At 38.8% G+C, this 18,650-nt stretch overlaps 1 protein-coding gene across 4 annotated transcripts; it reads right to left on the bottom strand.

Annotated features, from left to right (window-relative positions):
* Nucleotides 1–2,318: 2,318 nt before the first annotated feature.
* Nucleotides 2,319–16,941, bottom strand: FKBP7 (FKBP prolyl isomerase 7). 4 transcript variants are annotated; one of them, XM_006151653.3, is made up of 5 exons: nt 16,579–16,940; nt 15,295–15,446; nt 7,017–7,150; nt 5,506–5,678; nt 2,515–2,604 (listed from the first exon to the last, which is right to left on the bottom strand). In XM_006151653.3, the coding sequence occupies exons 1-4, from the start codon at nt 16,785–16,787 to the stop codon at nt 5,532–5,534; spliced, it is 642 nt and encodes a 213-aa protein (XP_006151715.1). In that variant the 5' UTR covers nt 16,788–16,940; the 3' UTR covers nt 2,515–2,604; nt 5,506–5,531. The 4 variants fall into 4 exon arrangements, with proteins under 4 accessions (XP_006151713.1, XP_006151711.1, XP_006151715.1 ...); XM_006151654.3 differs by lacking the exon at nt 2,515–2,604 and adding an exon at nt 3,448–3,519 and having other exon boundaries at nt 16,579–16,941; XM_006151651.3 differs by lacking the exon at nt 5,506–5,678 and having other exon boundaries at nt 2,319–2,604; nt 7,017–7,147; nt 16,579–16,932.
* Between the last annotated feature and the right edge of the window lie 1,709 nt (nt 16,942–18,650).

Raw genomic sequence — 18,650 nt, 5'->3', positions numbered from 1 at the left:
AGGAGTGTGCAGAAAAGGAAACAGAGAGAGAGAAACAACAGCAATAAAAACAACCAACAAATAGAGAAAAAGAGAAGAAAACTTAAAACAAAAAAAACCCTAAAAATGTTATTTTTTAAAAAAAGCAATAATTAGAAAACTGTGTGGTGTGCAAGTGTGCCACATGAAATCATTAGTTCTCAGGAGCCATGAAGATGTCTTCTGAGGCCTGCTCCCTTGCCTCTCCTGGGTTGGAAGGAGGAAAGGGGATTATTAACAAGATAAAGGGAGATGAGGGGCTGAAAGCTGAGAAAATGATTCACCCTAAATCATTTTAAAAAGGAAAAAATTACAAAAAAAATGAGAAGACAGAGACAGAGGTAGAGAAAGACAGAGACAGGAGGCTTGAAAGTCTTCCTATCACTCGAGTTTGTGGGCTGGAAGCTGAATTATCAGTGGAAAATCTTCATTTTACTTATTCCCCTGAAATCACTAGTTCTCAGAAGCCATGAAGATGTCCCAGAATTTACATTTCAAAATATACAAGGGAACTACAAGAAGTTCATGAAAAAGGAAAGTACAAGTTCATTTTGGTGTCAAAAAAATTTGAAATCCATGCATACTTATAAAATGCTGATATAAAGAATAGGGGCAAATTCCAAACCAAAATAATATAAGAATATTAAGTTATACACTTAAGTTCTCTTCAACTAAGTAGTTTTTTTTGGGAAGTAAAGGGATGGAAGAGTTCATGATTAAGCAAGTGAAAACGTGTTAAAAAATTGAATATAGAAATTAAATACTTAGCATAAGGAAAAGATAGTAAATGTTTTATGAGGTGTCAAATTTTGTACTATTGCTTATGAGACATCTATTAATCTGATGATTTTTTGCATTAGCCCTAATAAGGTTCTTCAGAACGTTCATGGAAAATATGTGTTAATGAAAAATTATGTATAGATTTAATTTTTTTTGCACCAAAATCAACTTCTTTAATTTTACTTTACCATGAACTTTTTGAAGTACTGTCATATACTTTCAAGTAGCATTTCTGGCATTATATCTAAAAGATGTTAAAGGTGAGCATGGTTTGGAAAGAGCACGTTTCAGAAAATAGGAAAAGTTTTATTTGTTTTAAACTCATTTACTCTGAACACAGCATATTTATTTTCTTAAATATTCAGTATTAAAAATCTTACATGTTCCAGTAAATATGTGTCCTTTTCTGGGATCGACATGGTCTTCTACAGTATCTATTTTCTCCTTTCTAGTGACTCAGACCATGTCAGGATTTAACCATGACACAAAACTGCCATGCCCTTGTATATCCTACTTTGTAGCAAAAATAAATTTTATGCATTCATCAACATTTGATGGCTAGCTCATTTGTCAGGTCATTCATCATAAGTGATAAGGATGTTGTGAAATGAAGTGATAGAAGGTAAGAAATACCTAGACAAAAGGAACAGGAGGGTCAGTCCCGTAGGCAGATCCTACAGAACTGATCATGTGACCGTGGCTCAAATCCTGGCCTGGTGGCTTAAACAATATGCTGTGCACACGTATGTGTGCCCCAAAACCCTACAGGATGGAAAGATAAAGAAGGGATTGTGGCATGACCATGCCCCTTTGAGGAGTGCTTTCTCTCTGTCTCTGTTTGGTGAATGCATACACCTTTTAGCAATTAAAAAAAAAGAAAAGAAAAAACTGGAAATAAATTTCCTCACAGCAATTTGAAACTATTGATACACAAATTTAGGAGTGGTATGAAGGCCTAGGAAAGGGAAGAGAAGTAGCACGTTCATAATGATGCCTGAAGAAGTGTAAGACCCCGACTATAGAGACTTTACTCCTTCTGTAGGAGCCAAAATATCTATCTCTGGCCAAGTATCTTTAAACATTTCCCATTAGAACAAAAACCCATGAATACATGAATGAAGTCCAGAGACTGTGATGAATTTCTTTGTGGGAAAGAGAAATATAACATACCTTTCTACATATGCCTACCAAAGGAAGACTTTCCAGTCTGATAATTTTTTATATCCAACTATTCATAATTTTATGAAATATATAAACAAAATATTAATTCCTGCACTGCTACTAAATATTTTTAAATTATGGAACATCTTAACATTTAAAATATTAAAAATTGGATATATATACATTTTTACATGCTGTTTGAGATCAGAAGTGGAGAGCTTGCAGATTTTGATATACATGCTTTTATATATCCTGGGAACACTCCCCACTGAGACATGAAGTCTATTTTATGGTACTGTAATTTGTGTTCACAGAATAAAGCAGTAGGAAACATAATTATACCTCTACTTAAAGTTGTATTTGCAGAACAGCATCACATTTATTATACCAAAGTATATGTATTGGGGGATCAAAATATATTCTTATACAGAAAAACAACATAACTTGGAAAAAGTGACGGTTTTATATACAAAATTCAGTTTGTTATAGTTCATCATGTTGGTATACATTGTATTCCTTGGGAGAAATGAAGCCATCGCCATCATGATCATTCTTCTTAAAAATATCTTCTAAAACTGCATTCTGATATGACTCATCATGTGGTTTGTCATCTTTTTCAAAGTCCATTTTCAAGTAATTATTTATCTAGGAGGCAAACGTGACGTTTCTTTAATAAAAAAGTACCACAGTAAAATTTCTAGTAACTTTGATCAATGTACTTGGAAAGACTACTTAGTAAAGTGATAAAAAAAATTTTAAAAACTATTTCAAGTTTTATTTTTTAAAAACTTTTTTTTTTTTTTTTGGAGAGGTTTTCGCTACAGGGCGCATGCGCTCACCAGACAGACAGAGAGAGAGACAGGGAGACAGAAAGCGAGAAATTGCCCCCCAGAGGGGATGGTCACGCCGCAATCCCTTCTCCTCCATTCTCCTCTCGGGATCTTGGGCACGCACACACACACACGCGCCCGGCGTGAGTTTTAAGCCACCGGGTCCGGGACACGAACCGCGGTCGACTACGTGGGAGTCCAGCGACATAGCCGTTACGCTAACTGCTGGTTCCCTATTTTTTAAAAACTTTTTAAAACAGGGGCCAATAGATGATGTAGCGATTACGTCACTGGACTCCCACATGGCTGACTGTGGTTTGAGGCATCAAACTCTCACTGGGCACATATGCATGCGTGATCCTGGGAGGAGAGTGGAGGAGAAGGGATTGCAGCATGGCCCTTACAGGAGCCCTGGGGGGAGGGGTGATTTCTCACTTTCCCTCTCACTGTCTCTGTCTCTCTCCAGCAAGCACACACACCCTAAGTCAAAAACCCCTGAAAAAAAAAAAAGACCAAAAAACTTTTTAAAACAAATCAGCTTCTTTTGAGGTTAAAAATCATTAATGATACATACTCAAAGATTAACCGTTAAATTGAATATTATTGTAACTAAATACTTTCCATTAATGTCACATAATGAAAGGAAAATCACTCTTAAGAATTTCCATTAATAAAGGCTGAGGTTGGATCACGGTGTCAGGATCTCATTGGGGGTTTTCTCTCTTTCTCTCTAGTGGAAGAAATAAGTAAATTTACAAAAAAAAAATAAGGCAAATACATTGAAAGCACTGTCTAATATAGTGGCCACTGGTCACGCATCATTACTGTCACTAGATCAAGTTCAGATGTTACTGTAAATGTAAAATACACACAATAGATTTTTAAGACTTAAAAAAGTATATCTTATGGATAATTTTTATATTGGTTTTATGTTGAAATGGCAATATGAAAGAATTTTAAGTTTTACATGTATATATATTTCTATAGGAAAGTGCTAATCTGTATAACCACCACATCACAACCTCTCCTCCATTCTCCTCTTGGGATCTTGGGGATGTGTGCACATGCACACATACATACATACACACACACACCCCTGGGGTAAGTTTCAAGCTGCTGGGTCCAGGATTCAAACTGTGGTTGACCACATGGGAGTTCAGTGTCTTAACTACTACACTACCAGCTGATCCAGAAACAGTATTTTTAAAAAATAAAGTTGAATCTTGAGAGTTTTTTAGAAATACTGTATATATCCCAAGATCAACCCATTACTAGTAACTTTATTTTAGAACAATCAATGGATCTTGATGAATACATTGGCTGTTCTCAAATGGGACTTTGGTCTTAGATAAAGAAAGTGCATTTTTTCTTTTTTTTTTGAGAGGTTTTTTGCTATAGGGCGTGTGCACTCACTAGAAAGACAGAGACAGATAGACAGAAAGCGAGAAATCACCCCCCCCAGGGGGGATGGCCATGCCACAACCCCCTTCTGCTCCATTCTCCTCTTGGGATCTTGACCACGAATGCACACTTGCCCAGTGTGAGTTTTAAGTCACCTGGTCTGGGACTCGAACTGCGGTCAACTACATGGGAGTCCAATGACATAGCCATTATGCCAACTGCTGGTCCCGTGAGAAAGCAAACAACCAGGTGGGACTTGAACTGTGGTCAGCTATGTGAGAGTGTCCAGCACCTTAACCACCATGCTACCTGCTGTCCCCTGTTTTTTCTTCTTACTGAGACTTAGCACTCCTGTGTAGGTGTAAAGAATTCTAAGTAGCCTTAAATTTTACTCAGTGTCTAAGTAAATACATTTATCTTTTTATAACTAATATTGCTGATGGTCAAAATCTTTTCTTTTTCTAGTACACCACAGTACAGAGGTAGGTAAGAACATGACCTTAATTTTGGTAATAATAGGTTCCACAACATTTCTGCTTTGTAATTTAATAAATACTGTATTTCTTTCCTCTGCCACTTTACTTATATTGAAGAAATAATTTACTAAATCTGATGGTGAAAGATGGAACTTTCTTTTAGTTCATGTTTCAAGTCTAGGCTTTGCCAGGTACTGGGTGTGTGGTGAGGGACAAATATTTTAACCTCTCTGAACTTCAGTTTTATCATCTGTAAAAGTACAGAAATAAGTGTCTATAAAAGTATGGAAATAAGTGTCTATATTGTAGGAACGATGTGTGGATTAGGGTAACTTTTTTTTTTTTCTAGTTTTTTGTGGTAGTGTGTGTGTGCTTGCCACAGAGAGAAAGGGAGAAGGGAGAGAGGGAAAGTGAGAAATCATCCTCCCTGGGGAGGTGGCCACACTGCAATCTTTCTCCTCTGTTCTCCTTTCAGGATCATAGCATGCACACACACATGGTGTGATTTTTAAGCTACTGGGTCTAGTTTGAGTCACTGCACTCTAACAGTGCATTTAGCCTTGTGGGCCTTAACCACCACGCCACCTGCTGGCCCTTAGAGTAATTGTTTATGAGTATCAAGAAAAGATATAGTAGTATAGTAGCTATTATTACAAAAAATCACTCTCATGTGGGAAATGATAGCTGAGTAAGTCACTATTTTGGATTTTCTCTTCTTTTATTTTCGAGAAAAGAACTGATGATCCCCTAATGTCTACTGAGTAGTAGTAGTCATACTACAAAACATGTGTGTTGGTGTGCCTATGGTAAGGAATGGTCTATGGTGAACTCCTGCTTACTATGTGAGTTCATCTGCAGCTGCTGCTCATTCTGAAAAGGGGTTAAGGAGCCAAAGGGAAGTGCACACTGGAAACAGGTTGCCACGACTCTCACTGCTCTTCTTCTTAAGCAACAGGTGATGTTCTTCTGTTGGCCAATCAACATGCTTCAGGGGTAAGTCTTTATTAATACCCTGGAGAAGAAAGTGGAATTGGATGGGGAAAACAGTGGCACGTGAAACAGAAAGAAAAAGGACTTACTCTCATTAATTGGAATCAGACCAGGTGCCTTTTACTCTTAGTTGGTAGAGTTAGGTATTTTGAACTGCTTCTAAATAAGTTATAAGGCAGATGACTGGGTTATTCATTATAAGTAAGAGTATAGTCAGTGGGACTAAGTAAGGCAATGAAACATGCATTAGCCCTGAAATACTCATTACCGAAATTCTGTGAAAGACTAGGGTTAAGGACACAGGTCCAAGTCCTGGTTTTGCTACTGAGAGATGGGTGATTTTTGCCTAGCTGTTTAACCAGTCTGAGCAGCATTTTCCCCGTCTCTGTAATGGAGATGATGACAACAGTGTCTACTTCATAAAATGACATGAAGATTAGATAAATTCACATATTTAAGTGCTCATAACAGTAACCGGTACTAAGAATTGTGGGAAAAAATGTTATCTAATATTATTACTACAAGAACTTTACTAATCCCTTATAAATTATTATACTAATTTATAATATACATAAGACAGAGCTAGAACCTATGTAGCTGAACTCCTGGCTCCTTTTTACTAACGTTCCAGCTCTCTCAATTCAAACTCTTGCTAGCTCTTTTCATAATTTCATAATCCTCACAATCTTGGGGTACGAACTATTTATACTATTGCAAATTCTTACTGTGCTACTTGAAAGAGATCTGCTCTTCTAGGCTAGAAACTGGAAGAGTCCTGGGCCAGCCCATGGCCTGGTAGTTAGGGTAGCTGGATCCCACATGGCTGTATGGTTCCAGTTCCCAATTGGCAGCTTGGAAAAATATGCTGGGTATGTGTGCCCAAAATCCTGACAGGAGGGAGAAGTGGAGAAGGGATTGCAATAGGAACATGCTCCATGGGCGGTGTTTTCTTGCTCTTCTCCCCTTCAGCAAACACACATGCCCTCTGGCAAATTAAAGAGAAAGGAAAGAAGGACATTAGGAAAAAAGAGAAAGAAAGGAGGGAAGGAAAAAAGGAATGAAGTAAGGGAAAAGAAAAAGAAAAAGAGGAAGAAAGAGAAGAGACAGTAAAGAAACTACAAGAGCCCTGTGGTGGAGAGTAGGTTGGGATTTTAACGATCCCCGCAGGGAGAAGGCAATTCAACAAGATGATTCTGCATTTCTATATTGGAAAAGCATGCTTTCTTCTCAGAGGTTAGATGGTTTTTAACTAGCTATATAAAGCTGATGATCACAGCTCAATGCTAGCTAGTCGTAACACAAATATATTTAATTTTTGAAGAAAAAATTAGGCTGTACATATGAAATTTGTTTGAATTACCTCTGCTTTAGAAAGTTGTTTATCATTGTTCGTGTCTATCTGTTTAAATGTTTCAATGCTCCGTGGTCCTTTGGTCACAGCATAAAGTTCAATCTCAAAAATCAATGTGGCATCAGGTGGAATCTTGCCTTCTGCTATGGACATAAATGTTAACAGTTTAACTTACATGAAAATAAGGTTTAAATACTTATTCATGAACAGCCATAACAGTATTATGATTATATTATTTTATAAGAACTGTTTTCTAATTACTATTTTAAAATTTTTTTAGAAAATACCTTTTTGCTTTAAAAAACTGTTTTTGTAGTTTTTTTCCTTTTCTTTATTAGTATTTGTTAGGAATTTTTCTTCCATATGATTTTAAACCAAGTCAGCTTAAAGGACTGACTACAGGACCTTTTTTTTATGATTAAATTAAAATAAATACAAACCATGTTATTTTCATTAATACACTTGTCATCATACAGAAGAAGTAGTACAGGGAAGAAATGTATGAGCAGAAGAATTTCAAAGTGTAAATTAGTAATGTAAATTATTTGCATAGTTATCTGGAAGCAACAATAAAACATAAATATAAATGTTACTTGTCTTTCAATTTATTATATTTTGTAGAGATTTTTGCCATAGGGCATGTGCACTCACCGAAGAGGCAGAGAGCAAGAAAGTGAGAAATTACCCACCAGGGGGGATGGCCATGCCATAATACTTTCTCTTCTTGGGATTATCGGCACACATGCACATGTGCCCAGTGTGAGTTTCAAACTGCAGGGGCTGGGACTCGAACCATGGTCAGCCATGTGGAAGTTCAGTCCCTTAACAGTTATGCCACTTGCTGCCCATCTTACAATTTTTTAATAGCCATTAAAATGTGAAATGAGACCAGTAGATGACATAATGGTTACATTGCTGGACTCCCACATAGTTGACCATGGTTCAAGACTTAAAATTCATGCCAGGTGAATGGAGATGAGAATGGAGAGGAGATTACAACATGGCCATCCTCTCCGTGGGGTGATTTCTCACTTTCTGTCTCTTTGTCTCTGTCTCTTTGGAGAACGCACGTGCCCTATAGCAAAACTCTCTCTTTTTAAAAAATAATTATTTATTTAATTCAATTTGTTATTATTATTTTTTTCAATTATCAATATTCTGAGAGAGAGAGAGAGAAAGAAAGCAAGCAAGCCTCCAGGTCCAGGACTTGAATCATAGTTGGCCATGTGGAAATATAGTGCCTTTAACCACCACACCACCTGCCAGCCCTGCAAAAATATCTCTTAAAAACAAAGTGGAATGACAGAGAAATCCAATGACAATTTTACAAAGAACTTTCTAATTACAATAATTTTTTTAAGTCTTAAGTTGAATAGTTCTCTTTAATAAAGTTAAACCTATAGCTGATGATGCAGATGATTTCAGTAAGCTATGGCCTATTTCAGACGAGCATTTTACAAAGATGACCTGTAGAAATGACTTGCTCAAAGGCAGCAGTTAGCTTGTGTGACCAGTATATTCCTACAGTCCCACTTGGTGCCTGATATAGTCTTATAGGCACACAAATATTTGCTGAATGATCCATCTCGTTTATTTTTTAAATAGCTATAATTGTCATTTGATGTAATCCCAAAAAAGCTTGAAAGTTACAGACAAAAGAAGTGGATCAGTAATTTTAAAGTCTAGACACAGAAAAATCTATGCATGCAGCATGTCACTTGTGTGAGTCTTAACCTAATGCATGATTTCTTTTTTTAATTTTATTTAACTTTATTTATTATTATTATCATTATTATTTTCCAGTTTGAGCAGACACACACACACACACACACCCACACACACACACACACACACAGAGAGAGAGAGAGAGAGGAAGTGAGAAAGCAAGCCACCAGGTCCGAGACTTGAACCGTGGTCAGTCATGTGGGAGTCCAGCACCTTTAACCACCATGCCACTTGCCGGCCCCAACCTAATGCATGACCTCTTACCTGGCTTAGAGTAAGAGCTAGAGGTTGATTCAGTGATTGTCTTTACAAAACCCATTTCTATTCTGTCCTGTAATTGGACAGAGATTATAACTATCTCCTATGACAGAAAAATAACTTCTCACAATAATGAAACAAATTCAGGGACCAGCAGTTGGCATAATGGCTGTGTTGCTAGACTTCCATGTAGTTGACTACAGTTCTAGTCCTGAACATGGTGGCTTAAACCCATGCTGGCTGCATGTGCATGCGTGCCCTAGATCCAGACAGGAGAATGGAAGAGAAGACATTGTGGCATGGCCATCCCCCTAAGGGGTGATTTCTGGCTTTCTGTCTCTCTCTGGCTTTCTGGTGAGTGCACATGCCCTATAGCAAAAACCCCTCCCCCACAAAAAAAAAGACAAATTCAAAACACAAATTAAAATTTAAGAAAAAATATTAGAGGTACATATGAAGTTTCTAAACAATTCTATTGTAAAGAGAAAACACTGCAAATTTGTTTTCTTACAAAAATCTGCAAGTGTGAAAAAGAGAGAACCATGCTTTTGCTACAGAATATTCTCTTATACTTAGAGAAGCAGATTAGAGAAGTAGGATACATACCACACATATTGTTAATTAAAGCACTTAAGAAGTCACATGCATTTCAAGACATGCAGGAGTGCTCTGTGACAGGCAAGGCTATTTTGTTGAGGAAAGACTTCTTCGAGTACTACCTAAAACAAAGTTACAGCTAATGTTAGGTCTTAATAACAACTTACTTTAAAAAGCATATTGTATCAAGAAATTTTTGTTAAGTCTCTATGGCAACCTTTAAAATAATCTAATCCAAGATATTGCAATGCAGGTCAGGTTATAGTTAATTACCTTTCAATGAACACACTTTTGGGCCAAAGTATTCTTAAGTGTAACTTGTGCTGATAGTGTTACTAGTGGGATTCATCCTTTTTTTTTTTTCCCCCAAATTGAGTATGAACTAACGTCTTCATTTCAAACTTTTCCATGTTTGCACAAGGGTGTGGTTTATTAACAGCTCAAGCAGCCTGGGTAGTCCATTATATCAAAACATAAATTAGTTATGAAAAAGATAAGCTAGGTAGTTATTTGCCTTAGGATAATGAACCCAGGATGGGGACCTATTGATGAGCCACGTAGGTACTCTAGGCAGACAGGGTGGTGGGTGCTCTGCTGGCAGGCAGAATATGGAGGCATCTGATGACACAATGGAAGAGAGAAAGGGAAACTCTTAAAATGAGATAAAAGAGACAGAAAGGTTGGGACCAGCAGTTAGTGTAATGGTTGTGTCACTGAACTCCCATGTAGTCGACCGCAGTTCGAGTCCCGGACCCGGTGGCTTAAACTCACACTGGGCATATGTGTGTGCGTGCCCAAGATCCTGAGAGCTTTGAGAAAGGAGAAGGGATTGCAGCGTGGCCATCCCCCGGGGGGGTGATTTCTCACTTTCAGTCTCTCTGTCTTTCTGGTGAGCGCACACACCCTATAGCAAAAACCCCAAAAAAAGAGAGAGAGAGACAGAAAGGCAAACTTTGTCTATATTGTTTTGCCTAGAAATGGCTTCAACCTGTAACATTTTAAGGACAAGTATTGTATTCAACTTAATTTATCTTTAGTTTTCTCTCTTTCTCTCCCTCTCAGACTCCTCAACAAATAAAAACAGGGTGTACAGATTAAAATCCATGGGAAATATTTTTATAGGACTAAGTGACTAGCTAAAAGCATTGGGACTGACTTGCAAAGCTGACCTCCCCTCCAGTGGGTTTTGGGGCCATGATCCCTGCTTCTGCTGGAAGGAACAGAACAGATGAGGGAATCAACTATTCTGAGTGACTAAATCAGCAGCCTCAGAAAAGGCATAACATTTCCATGAAATATTTGGGAGTAATCCCAGTATCTCTTGTACAAAATTAATCTTTCATCATATACTAAGTATTTCAAATACGCAGAGTTAGCAGAATTCTTTCTGCATAGACTTCACATAGAAATAGGGCACTAGGACCTAACTGAAGATGCAGGGTGAAGCTTGCCCCTCTGTCAGGTTGCCCATCCTCCCCACCCCTTTTAAAATTTCCCTCTCTTTTCTGTTGCACTTAAGTTTAGTATTTAGTTTTTAAATCTCATTTTGGAAAAATTAATACTTTCACATGACAAAAAAATTCAAGGAGTACAGAATATTAGAGTGAAAGAAATCTTCTTATCCCTGATCTTTAGGCTTCCTTTCCAGGAATGCTTTGTGTCATCAGATGATTGTATCCTTGCAGCTGTACTCTTGAGTATGTACATGCATATGTGAAATTCCCCACTAAAAGGCAAGCTCATGGAGGGCAGGGAACAATGTCTACTGTGTTCACCACTTAATGCCCAGCGCCTAGAACAGAGCCTAGCACTGATGCTAAAGAAATATTTGCCACAGGAATATATCCTATCCCACTTTATTTTTAATATGTATGGCTCTACTTTATTTATTTTTTAAATAATTATTTAACTTTATTTATTTATTTACTTTAACTTGACCAGAGAGGGACAGCCACCAGGTCCAGGAATCAAACTGCAGTTGGCCATGTGGCAGTCCAGCAACTCTTAACCACCACAACAGATGTCGGCACCATACTTCATTCTTTTACTGGTTGCACAGTAATCCATCATTAGAATATATCATAATTTACTTAATAATTTCCTATTTATGGATAGTGAGGTAGTTTCTAGTCTTCTAGTTTTTTGCCACTCAAAAAAGCAAATGAAAAAACATTCTGTAATAAATGTTCTTTTACTTACATCTTCATGTACATTTCTAGAAACTGGGAAATTCTGTTTTTTTTTTATAGAAATTGCTAGTTGAGGTCAAATGATTTACACATTCCCAATAATATTGCATGATACTGGATATTTTCCTATGCCTTTGCCAACATTTTTATCTTTGCTAATCCAGTAAGTGAAAAATAGCATCTCATTTGTTATTTTTTAAAAGACATTTAATTTAATTTAATTTAATTTATTTTGAGGGACAGAGCAAGAGAGTGGAAGAGAGAGAGAGAGAGAGAGAGAGAGAGTGAGAGTGAGAAAGCAAGCTGCCAGGTCCAGAACTTGAACCACAGTTGGCCATGTGGGAGTCTAACGCCCTTAACTACCACTGGACTTGCTGGCTCTCCCATTTGTTATTTTGAATAGCATTTAATTTTCAATTTCCCATTTTTTAGTTATGAATAAAACTATTCTCACAGGTCTAAAGGCTTTTTTTTTATTGTTCTTGGTGGGCTGCTTGTTTATAAAATTGGTTCATTTCTAGGGATAGGTAGGTCAGTTTATACTACTGGTTAGTAAGTCTTATCTGTGTGTGTTGCAGACATTTATCCCACTTATCTGCTTTATGTAGGTTTTCAACTTAAAAGTAGTAAAAATATTGAAAGGTTAGATTTGTTTCTTCTACTTTTCAAGGCTTGTCCTGTATTGGGGTAATAGTAACCGACAGCTTATTATACTCTTATGTTCCTTTTACAATGTTCAAATGCTGTAGTTTTATAAGGGGTCTTCAAAAATTTCACAGAAATGAATATTATGAAAAAACAAAATAAACACACTTTAATTTTTCTATTAATGTTTTGAAGTCCTCTTGTACTTGGGATCAGCAGATGGTGTAATGGTTATATCACTGGACTCCCATGTTGTCTACCGCGGTTTGAGTCCTGGATCCAGCGGCTTAAAAAACTTATACCAGGTCTGTGTACGTGCATGACCAAAATCCCGAGAGGAGACTGGAGAAGGGATTGCATTGTGACCATCCCCTGCCATGGGTGACTTGTCGCTTTCTCTCTGTCTCTCTGGTGAATGCATGTGTCCTATAGCAAAACCTTTCTAAAAAAATAAATAAATAAATGAAGTCCTCTTGTACTCTAAATTCAATGTTCCAGTGTCCTGAGTTTTATTAATTTTGGTATTGCTTACCAAAGATTTATATCTATGCTACAAACATTTAGAAAATAATATTATATTAATAAAAGTGAAATGCCTAAGGTAGAGGTTATAGAATGTATATGATCATTTTAAGTATTGTTTTTTTTGTATATGATCATTGTAAGTATTGCCAAGGTGGAGGGAAGAATTCTGGCCAGAGGTCTATATTCCAACAATATCTTATTTTCTTTCAAAGAAAAAAAACAGGACTGGACTAAACTAGATATGGCTAGTTCATTGGGTTGTATAGTTCTGTGAGTATTCTCTCTATAATTTTTTAGTATCTATTATATATGTGTATATATATGTGCATATATATATATATTTGAAATTTTTGTGACTTATTTCAATTCCACAGGGCACATTGTTCATCAGAGAGACAAAGAAACAAAGAAAGAGAGGGAGAAAGCATCCCCATGGGACATGATCACACTGCAATCACTTCTCCTCCATTTTTCCATCTTCTCGGGATGGGATCTTGGGCACACAAGTTTCTCAAGCCACTGGGTCCAGGATTTAAATGTCATGGTTGGCATGTGGGATCCAGCTCCCTTAACCACTAGGCCAAGGCTGGTCCTGTTTTTATTTTACTTTTATTCATTTATTTAAAAAAATAATTATTTATTTAATTTCATCTGTTATTATAATTTTTAAATTTGACTAGAGAGAGAGAGAGAGAGAGAGAGAGAAAGAGAGAGAGAAAGAGAGAGAGAGAGAGAAAGGGAAAGCGAGAAAGCAAGTCACTAGGCCCAGGACTTGAACCAACATTCAGCCATGTGGGATCCAGCTCCTTTAACCACCGCACCACCTGCAGGCCCCCCTGCTTTTATTTGTAAGTGTGGTAAAATACACCTAAACATAAAATGTACCATCATAACCATTTTTTAATTGCCAGAGGGTGTGTATTGGCCAGACAAAGAAAAACAGAGAGTGAGTGATAGGGAGAAAGCACCCCCCAATGGGCTGTAGTCCTGCCACAATCCCTTCTCCATTTCTCCATCCAGTCATGATTTTTGGTATGTTCGCACACTGGCCAGGTGTGTTTTCAAGTCACTGTGAATGAGACTGCAACTAGAGTCAGCTATGTAGGATCTGGCTCCTTTAACCATTGGGCTATGGTTTTGTCCCTCATAACCATTTTTAGGTGCACCACTCAATATTGTAAAGTATGCTCACACTGTGTATAACCAATCCTCAGAACTCCTTTCCTCTTGCAAAAACCAAACCCATTGAGCATGCCTCCCATTTCCCGCTTCCCTCAGCCCCTAGAAACTATTTTTCTACTTCCCTTCTACGGGCACTTACTCCAAGTGTTTTCACATGCAGGGACTTCAAAAAATTTGTGGAAGAATGGAATTAAAGTACAGGTTTATTTGGTTACAAAAAATCTGAAATCTATGCACTTTTTTAAAAAAAATATGTGTTTTCTATGAACTTTTTGAAGTTGCCTTATGAGTAGAATCATACAGTATTTGTTTTTTCATGACTGGTTTATTTCACTTAGCATAATATCCTCAAGGTTTATCCCTGTAGCATGTAACAAAACTTACTTCCTTTTTAATGTTGAATATATTCCATTGTATGCATACCGTATATCATATTTTGTTTACCCATTCTTCTGTCTATGGACACTTATTGCTTTGACCTTTGGGCTATTGTGGATAATGCTGCTACGTACATGGGTGTACATATCTTGTGAGACTGTTTTCAGTTATTTTGGTTATACTAGTATCCCTTGATAACGAGAGGAACTGATTCCAGCTGCTGCCCCCACCCCCTACCAGTGGATGTCAAAATCTGAGAGTGTGCAAGTCACTTATATGAAATGTTTTTGCATATAACCTATGTAGATCCTCCTGTACACTTTAAATAAACTTCAGATTACTTATAATACCTTAATATAATGTAAATGTTATTTTATAACGTTAATGAGGGAATAATGACAAGGAAAAGAGTCAGTACATGTTCAGTGCATATATAATCAATTTTTTCTTTTTTAAAAAATAATTATTTTAGTTAACTTTATTTATTATCATTATTATTATTTTTGACTTGACCAAAGAGAGACAGAGTGAGAGAAAGGACAGTGAGAAAGCAAGCCACTAGGTTTGAGAACTGAACCACAGTCGGTCACGTGGGAGTCCAGCACCTCTAACAACCACGCCACCTGCCAGTACCCCCCCCCAATTTTTTTCCTAAATATTTTTGATTTGCAGTTGGTTGTATCTGTAGGTGCAGAATCCATGGATATGGAAGGCTGAATATATATCCCAAAGTCTATGGTTTATTTTTAAATATAACTAAAGAGAGAAATGAAAATTCAACACCTTACCATAGCCTTCCTTTCCATATGCAAATGAAGGGGGTATAAGGACCTTTCGCCTTTCTCCAGGGCACATATCCATCATAGCAATGTCTAGGCCTTTAATGACCTGTCCAACACCAAGAACAAACCATTTGGGGTGGCCTTCATTTTGTGTCCGGCTATAATAAAAACAAAAACAGAAAACAGAAAACAGAAACAAACCTACATAAGCTGACTTCAAGATATAAGACTTTACAATTATGGTATTAAGTGGGTATTTAGTTGTAATTTAAAAATGGAGTCCTCTTTAATTCTTTTCTTCTATTAGCCCTCTTTCTAAAGCCTTGGTGGGGTGTTTGGCTCAAACTTCCCTATTATTGCCAGGTTAAAGTATGATTTCCCCACAGCTAGTCATTAGGAGTCATTTCATTTTCTTTTTATTGTCACCTTTACAAAAACTATTCGACAGTTAACTCTTTAATGAGTCTCCGGTTCCTAACTAACTAGCTGAATGGCATGTATAAATAACTCATTTAATGTCTCTGGGTTTGTTTTAAAAAAAGATGGGTCAGGTTTAGCCTCCCAAGGTGATTTTAACAATAGTTTAACACTATCTTTTATTATATTTCTCTATTTTATCCTACAATAAATGGGAAGAACTAACTTTCCCCAATCCTATCTTTATGGGGTAATAGCACAGATGAAGAAAAGACATTTTCCCTCAGAGTAAACTATCAATTAAATCAGGGTACTGCAGGCAGCCAGAGGGATGAGAGGGCAGGCGGAGGATGCAGGGGCCAGCAGTCCCCAGAGAAATCCTGCTGTAGTGACCTCTTGAGAGTTAGAAAGCAGTCTCCAGCCTGTAAAAATCATGCTTCTAAAAACCAGAATAAAATCTATGCAGCCATCTTACATGATTCTCTGTAGGGAGACTCCAACTCTTGGCAAAGGAAAAATGTGAACATCCTTACAGTGTGGCAGTAGTTCTAGAGATGTTGTTCTAGAGGTCCTGGGGGTAGTGGTAGTAGCAGGGTGTTGTGTGAGTGGATGTAGTCTATTTCTGGTCTTTCCTTCGGGCAACATTTTCAATAATTTAAGAAGTAATACCAGTTGGCTACGTAATTACTGCCATCTGTCTGATTTTTTTTTTGTGAATAAAAGGTTCATCTCTTACTGTTAACAAAACAAAACAAAACAAAACCCAGCCCAAACAGCGAAAAGAACCACCGACCACCAATTTGGCTTCTGGCTGAAGAGAGGCCAGATTTCTTGCGTCAACTGGAGACAGAAACATTTCGCAGCTTGTCCTACCTGCAGTAGAATTTCGAGCCGTCTTTAGCCAAGTAGCCGTCATAATGGGCATTTAGGAGATCTCCCTTCTTGCTTGTCTTAGAGCAGTTTTCTGGACGATGCAAAACTTCTATTTTCACTTCCTCTGAGCTCTCTTCTTTCTTTTGCCCCTGAGCAGTAAAAAAGACCCACAGATAAAAGAAAACGACTAATCTGAGTAAGAAACCCATGGTTCCAGAGCGGGACCCAGGAGACTACCACTCTCCCTCGAACCAGTCGCACGCTGCCGGTAGCGGTCCCGGCTGCTGACTTCCGACGCGTGGCAGGCATTGTCCTACGTCACAAAGGGCCGGGGGCGGGGCACAGAGCCCCGCCCCCAGAGCCCCGCCTCTCCTCCGCCGCGCCGAGCCGGCTTCGGGTTTTCTGGGCAGTCTGCGGCTGGACGTGTGTCCCTCTAGTACCTGGCCCTCGGGCTGACTGTCCTTAGCCACAAAAGTAGCATTGCCCACTCAAAACGCTTCTCATCGTCAAGTCCCCATGTTGTACACTTGGTTCCCTCAGACTTCAGCAGTAATGCTCGCATTTCTTACAGTGGAACTGGCAAAAAGCGAGATAAACAGTCTAGGGTGGATGTTATAGAGTCACAGAATATTGCCACTTCTGGGCGCAAAAAGTTGCTTAAGCCCCAAGGAACTCGCAGGTATCCAGGGGAGGCATCCTGGAAGAAAGGTGTAAGAAACAGGCTTGCGGTGGATTTCGGGTTGTCCTGGAGAACAGTTGTCGGGGTCGGAGTCATGCCATTAGGGGTTCTAGGCTGAGTCTCATGCAACTGGACCACCACCTGGCGGCGATGAACACCGCCATGCCGCTGCCCTGCAGCCTGATGAAATAGATGCGTTTCCAAGGTTTCAGCGATTCTGACCCTCTGGATGGCTTGTTTTTCTTTCCCCCACCACTCGGGGCCGCCCTTGACTTGAAGGTCTCCGGTAGGGCCTGGAAGGTCTGTGAGATCACAATTAACAGTAGAGATGGATAACAGGAAACTTGAGCATTGGGCCTTTTGTTCCAATCTCACAGCTAATACTCAGTAGGTATTTGGTCAAACCTAACATTCCTCTTCCCGCATTTTTAATATGAAAATCTTCCACACATACGGAATAGTTGAATTTTACGTAAAATTCCTTATGCCCATTACCTAGATTTTGTTGCCAACACTGAGCTATATTCGATTTATTACATAACCATCCACCATCTCTTTATCCATCAGGTAATCTTATTTCCAAGTGAACAGCCAGAGGCTATCCAAACTGGACAGCCTTTAGCGAAGGCGTTGGGTTAGGTTCTGGAAAAAGAGGTGTTGAATTATTCAACCTCAGCGATGCTAAGATAAGCTTCAGACTGCTTGCTTTTCTGCTTAAAGCTTGCAAAATTCCATAAATCTGAAAAATTACTTTCTATTGTGTGAGACGATGATCACATCCAAGCAGGATTTACAAAATCATAAAGCCTGGGGTACAACTTCCATTTTTGGATTAAAACTCCAGTGTTTAGTTCCATGTTTTATATTCTAAATAAAATCTATGCTCTACAAAGTCAGCGTGATGCCAATTTCTTGGAATACCCTCGCTCTTCCTAGCTAGAGAACCCCCAACACCTGCACACTGTCTTCCTAGGAGATCATTTCTCAGCCTCCATGAATGTCAGGAGGATACGAAGCAAGCAGAAATAGGGTCTTTTTAATAATATTTTCTTGAAGTAAAAACCAGGTTTGGTTATTAAAAATCGGAGAAGCAGAAGTACCGGCTGCGGGATGAGTGCGCAGGATCTCGGGTCTGTCTCCGGCCTCACGGCCCTAAGACCTCGGCCTCGGGGGCGGTCGGACGGGAATTGGTGCGTGGGTGCAGGCTGACCAGGCCGGGTCGCCCTCCGCCTGCACGAGCGAGGACTAGGTGGCCTGGACCGGGAGGCCGAGCGCGCGCAGTGCGGGCCGGCCTCCTAGCGCAGCCTGCGGCAAGGCAGCCAGGCCTCAGGCCGCGCCCGCTCCTCCAGCCCCGCCGCCGGGGAGGGGTTTCCCGGGACAAGCCGGCCCCTTT

This window comes from Tupaia chinensis, unplaced genomic scaffold (genome assembly GCF_000334495.1).
Source record: "Tupaia chinensis unplaced genomic scaffold, TupChi_1.0 Scaffold000322_1, whole genome shotgun sequence".
Lineage (NCBI taxonomy): Eukaryota > Metazoa > Chordata > Mammalia > Scandentia > Tupaiidae > Tupaia > Tupaia belangeri.
Note: the sequence above shows the minus strand (reverse complement) of the source record. Positions and strands in the feature narration are given on the sequence as shown.

What these genes read in the sequence shown, in the direction of transcription:
- FKBP7 (XM_006151649.3), bottom strand. Translation starts at nt 16,787, where the DNA reads ATGGGTTTCTTACTCAGATTAGTCGTTTTCTTTTATCTGTGGGTCTTT. An exon ending in GGCTCGAAATTCTACTGCAG is followed by an intron (nt 15,447 to 16,578) that starts GTAGGACAAGCT and finishes TTTTTATTATAG; the next exon opens with CCGGACACAAAATGAAGGCC. An exon ending in AACAACTTTCTAAAGCAGAG is followed by an intron (nt 2,605 to 7,016) that starts GTAATTCAAACA and finishes TTTGCCTCCTAG; the next exon opens with ATAAATAATTACTTGAAAAT.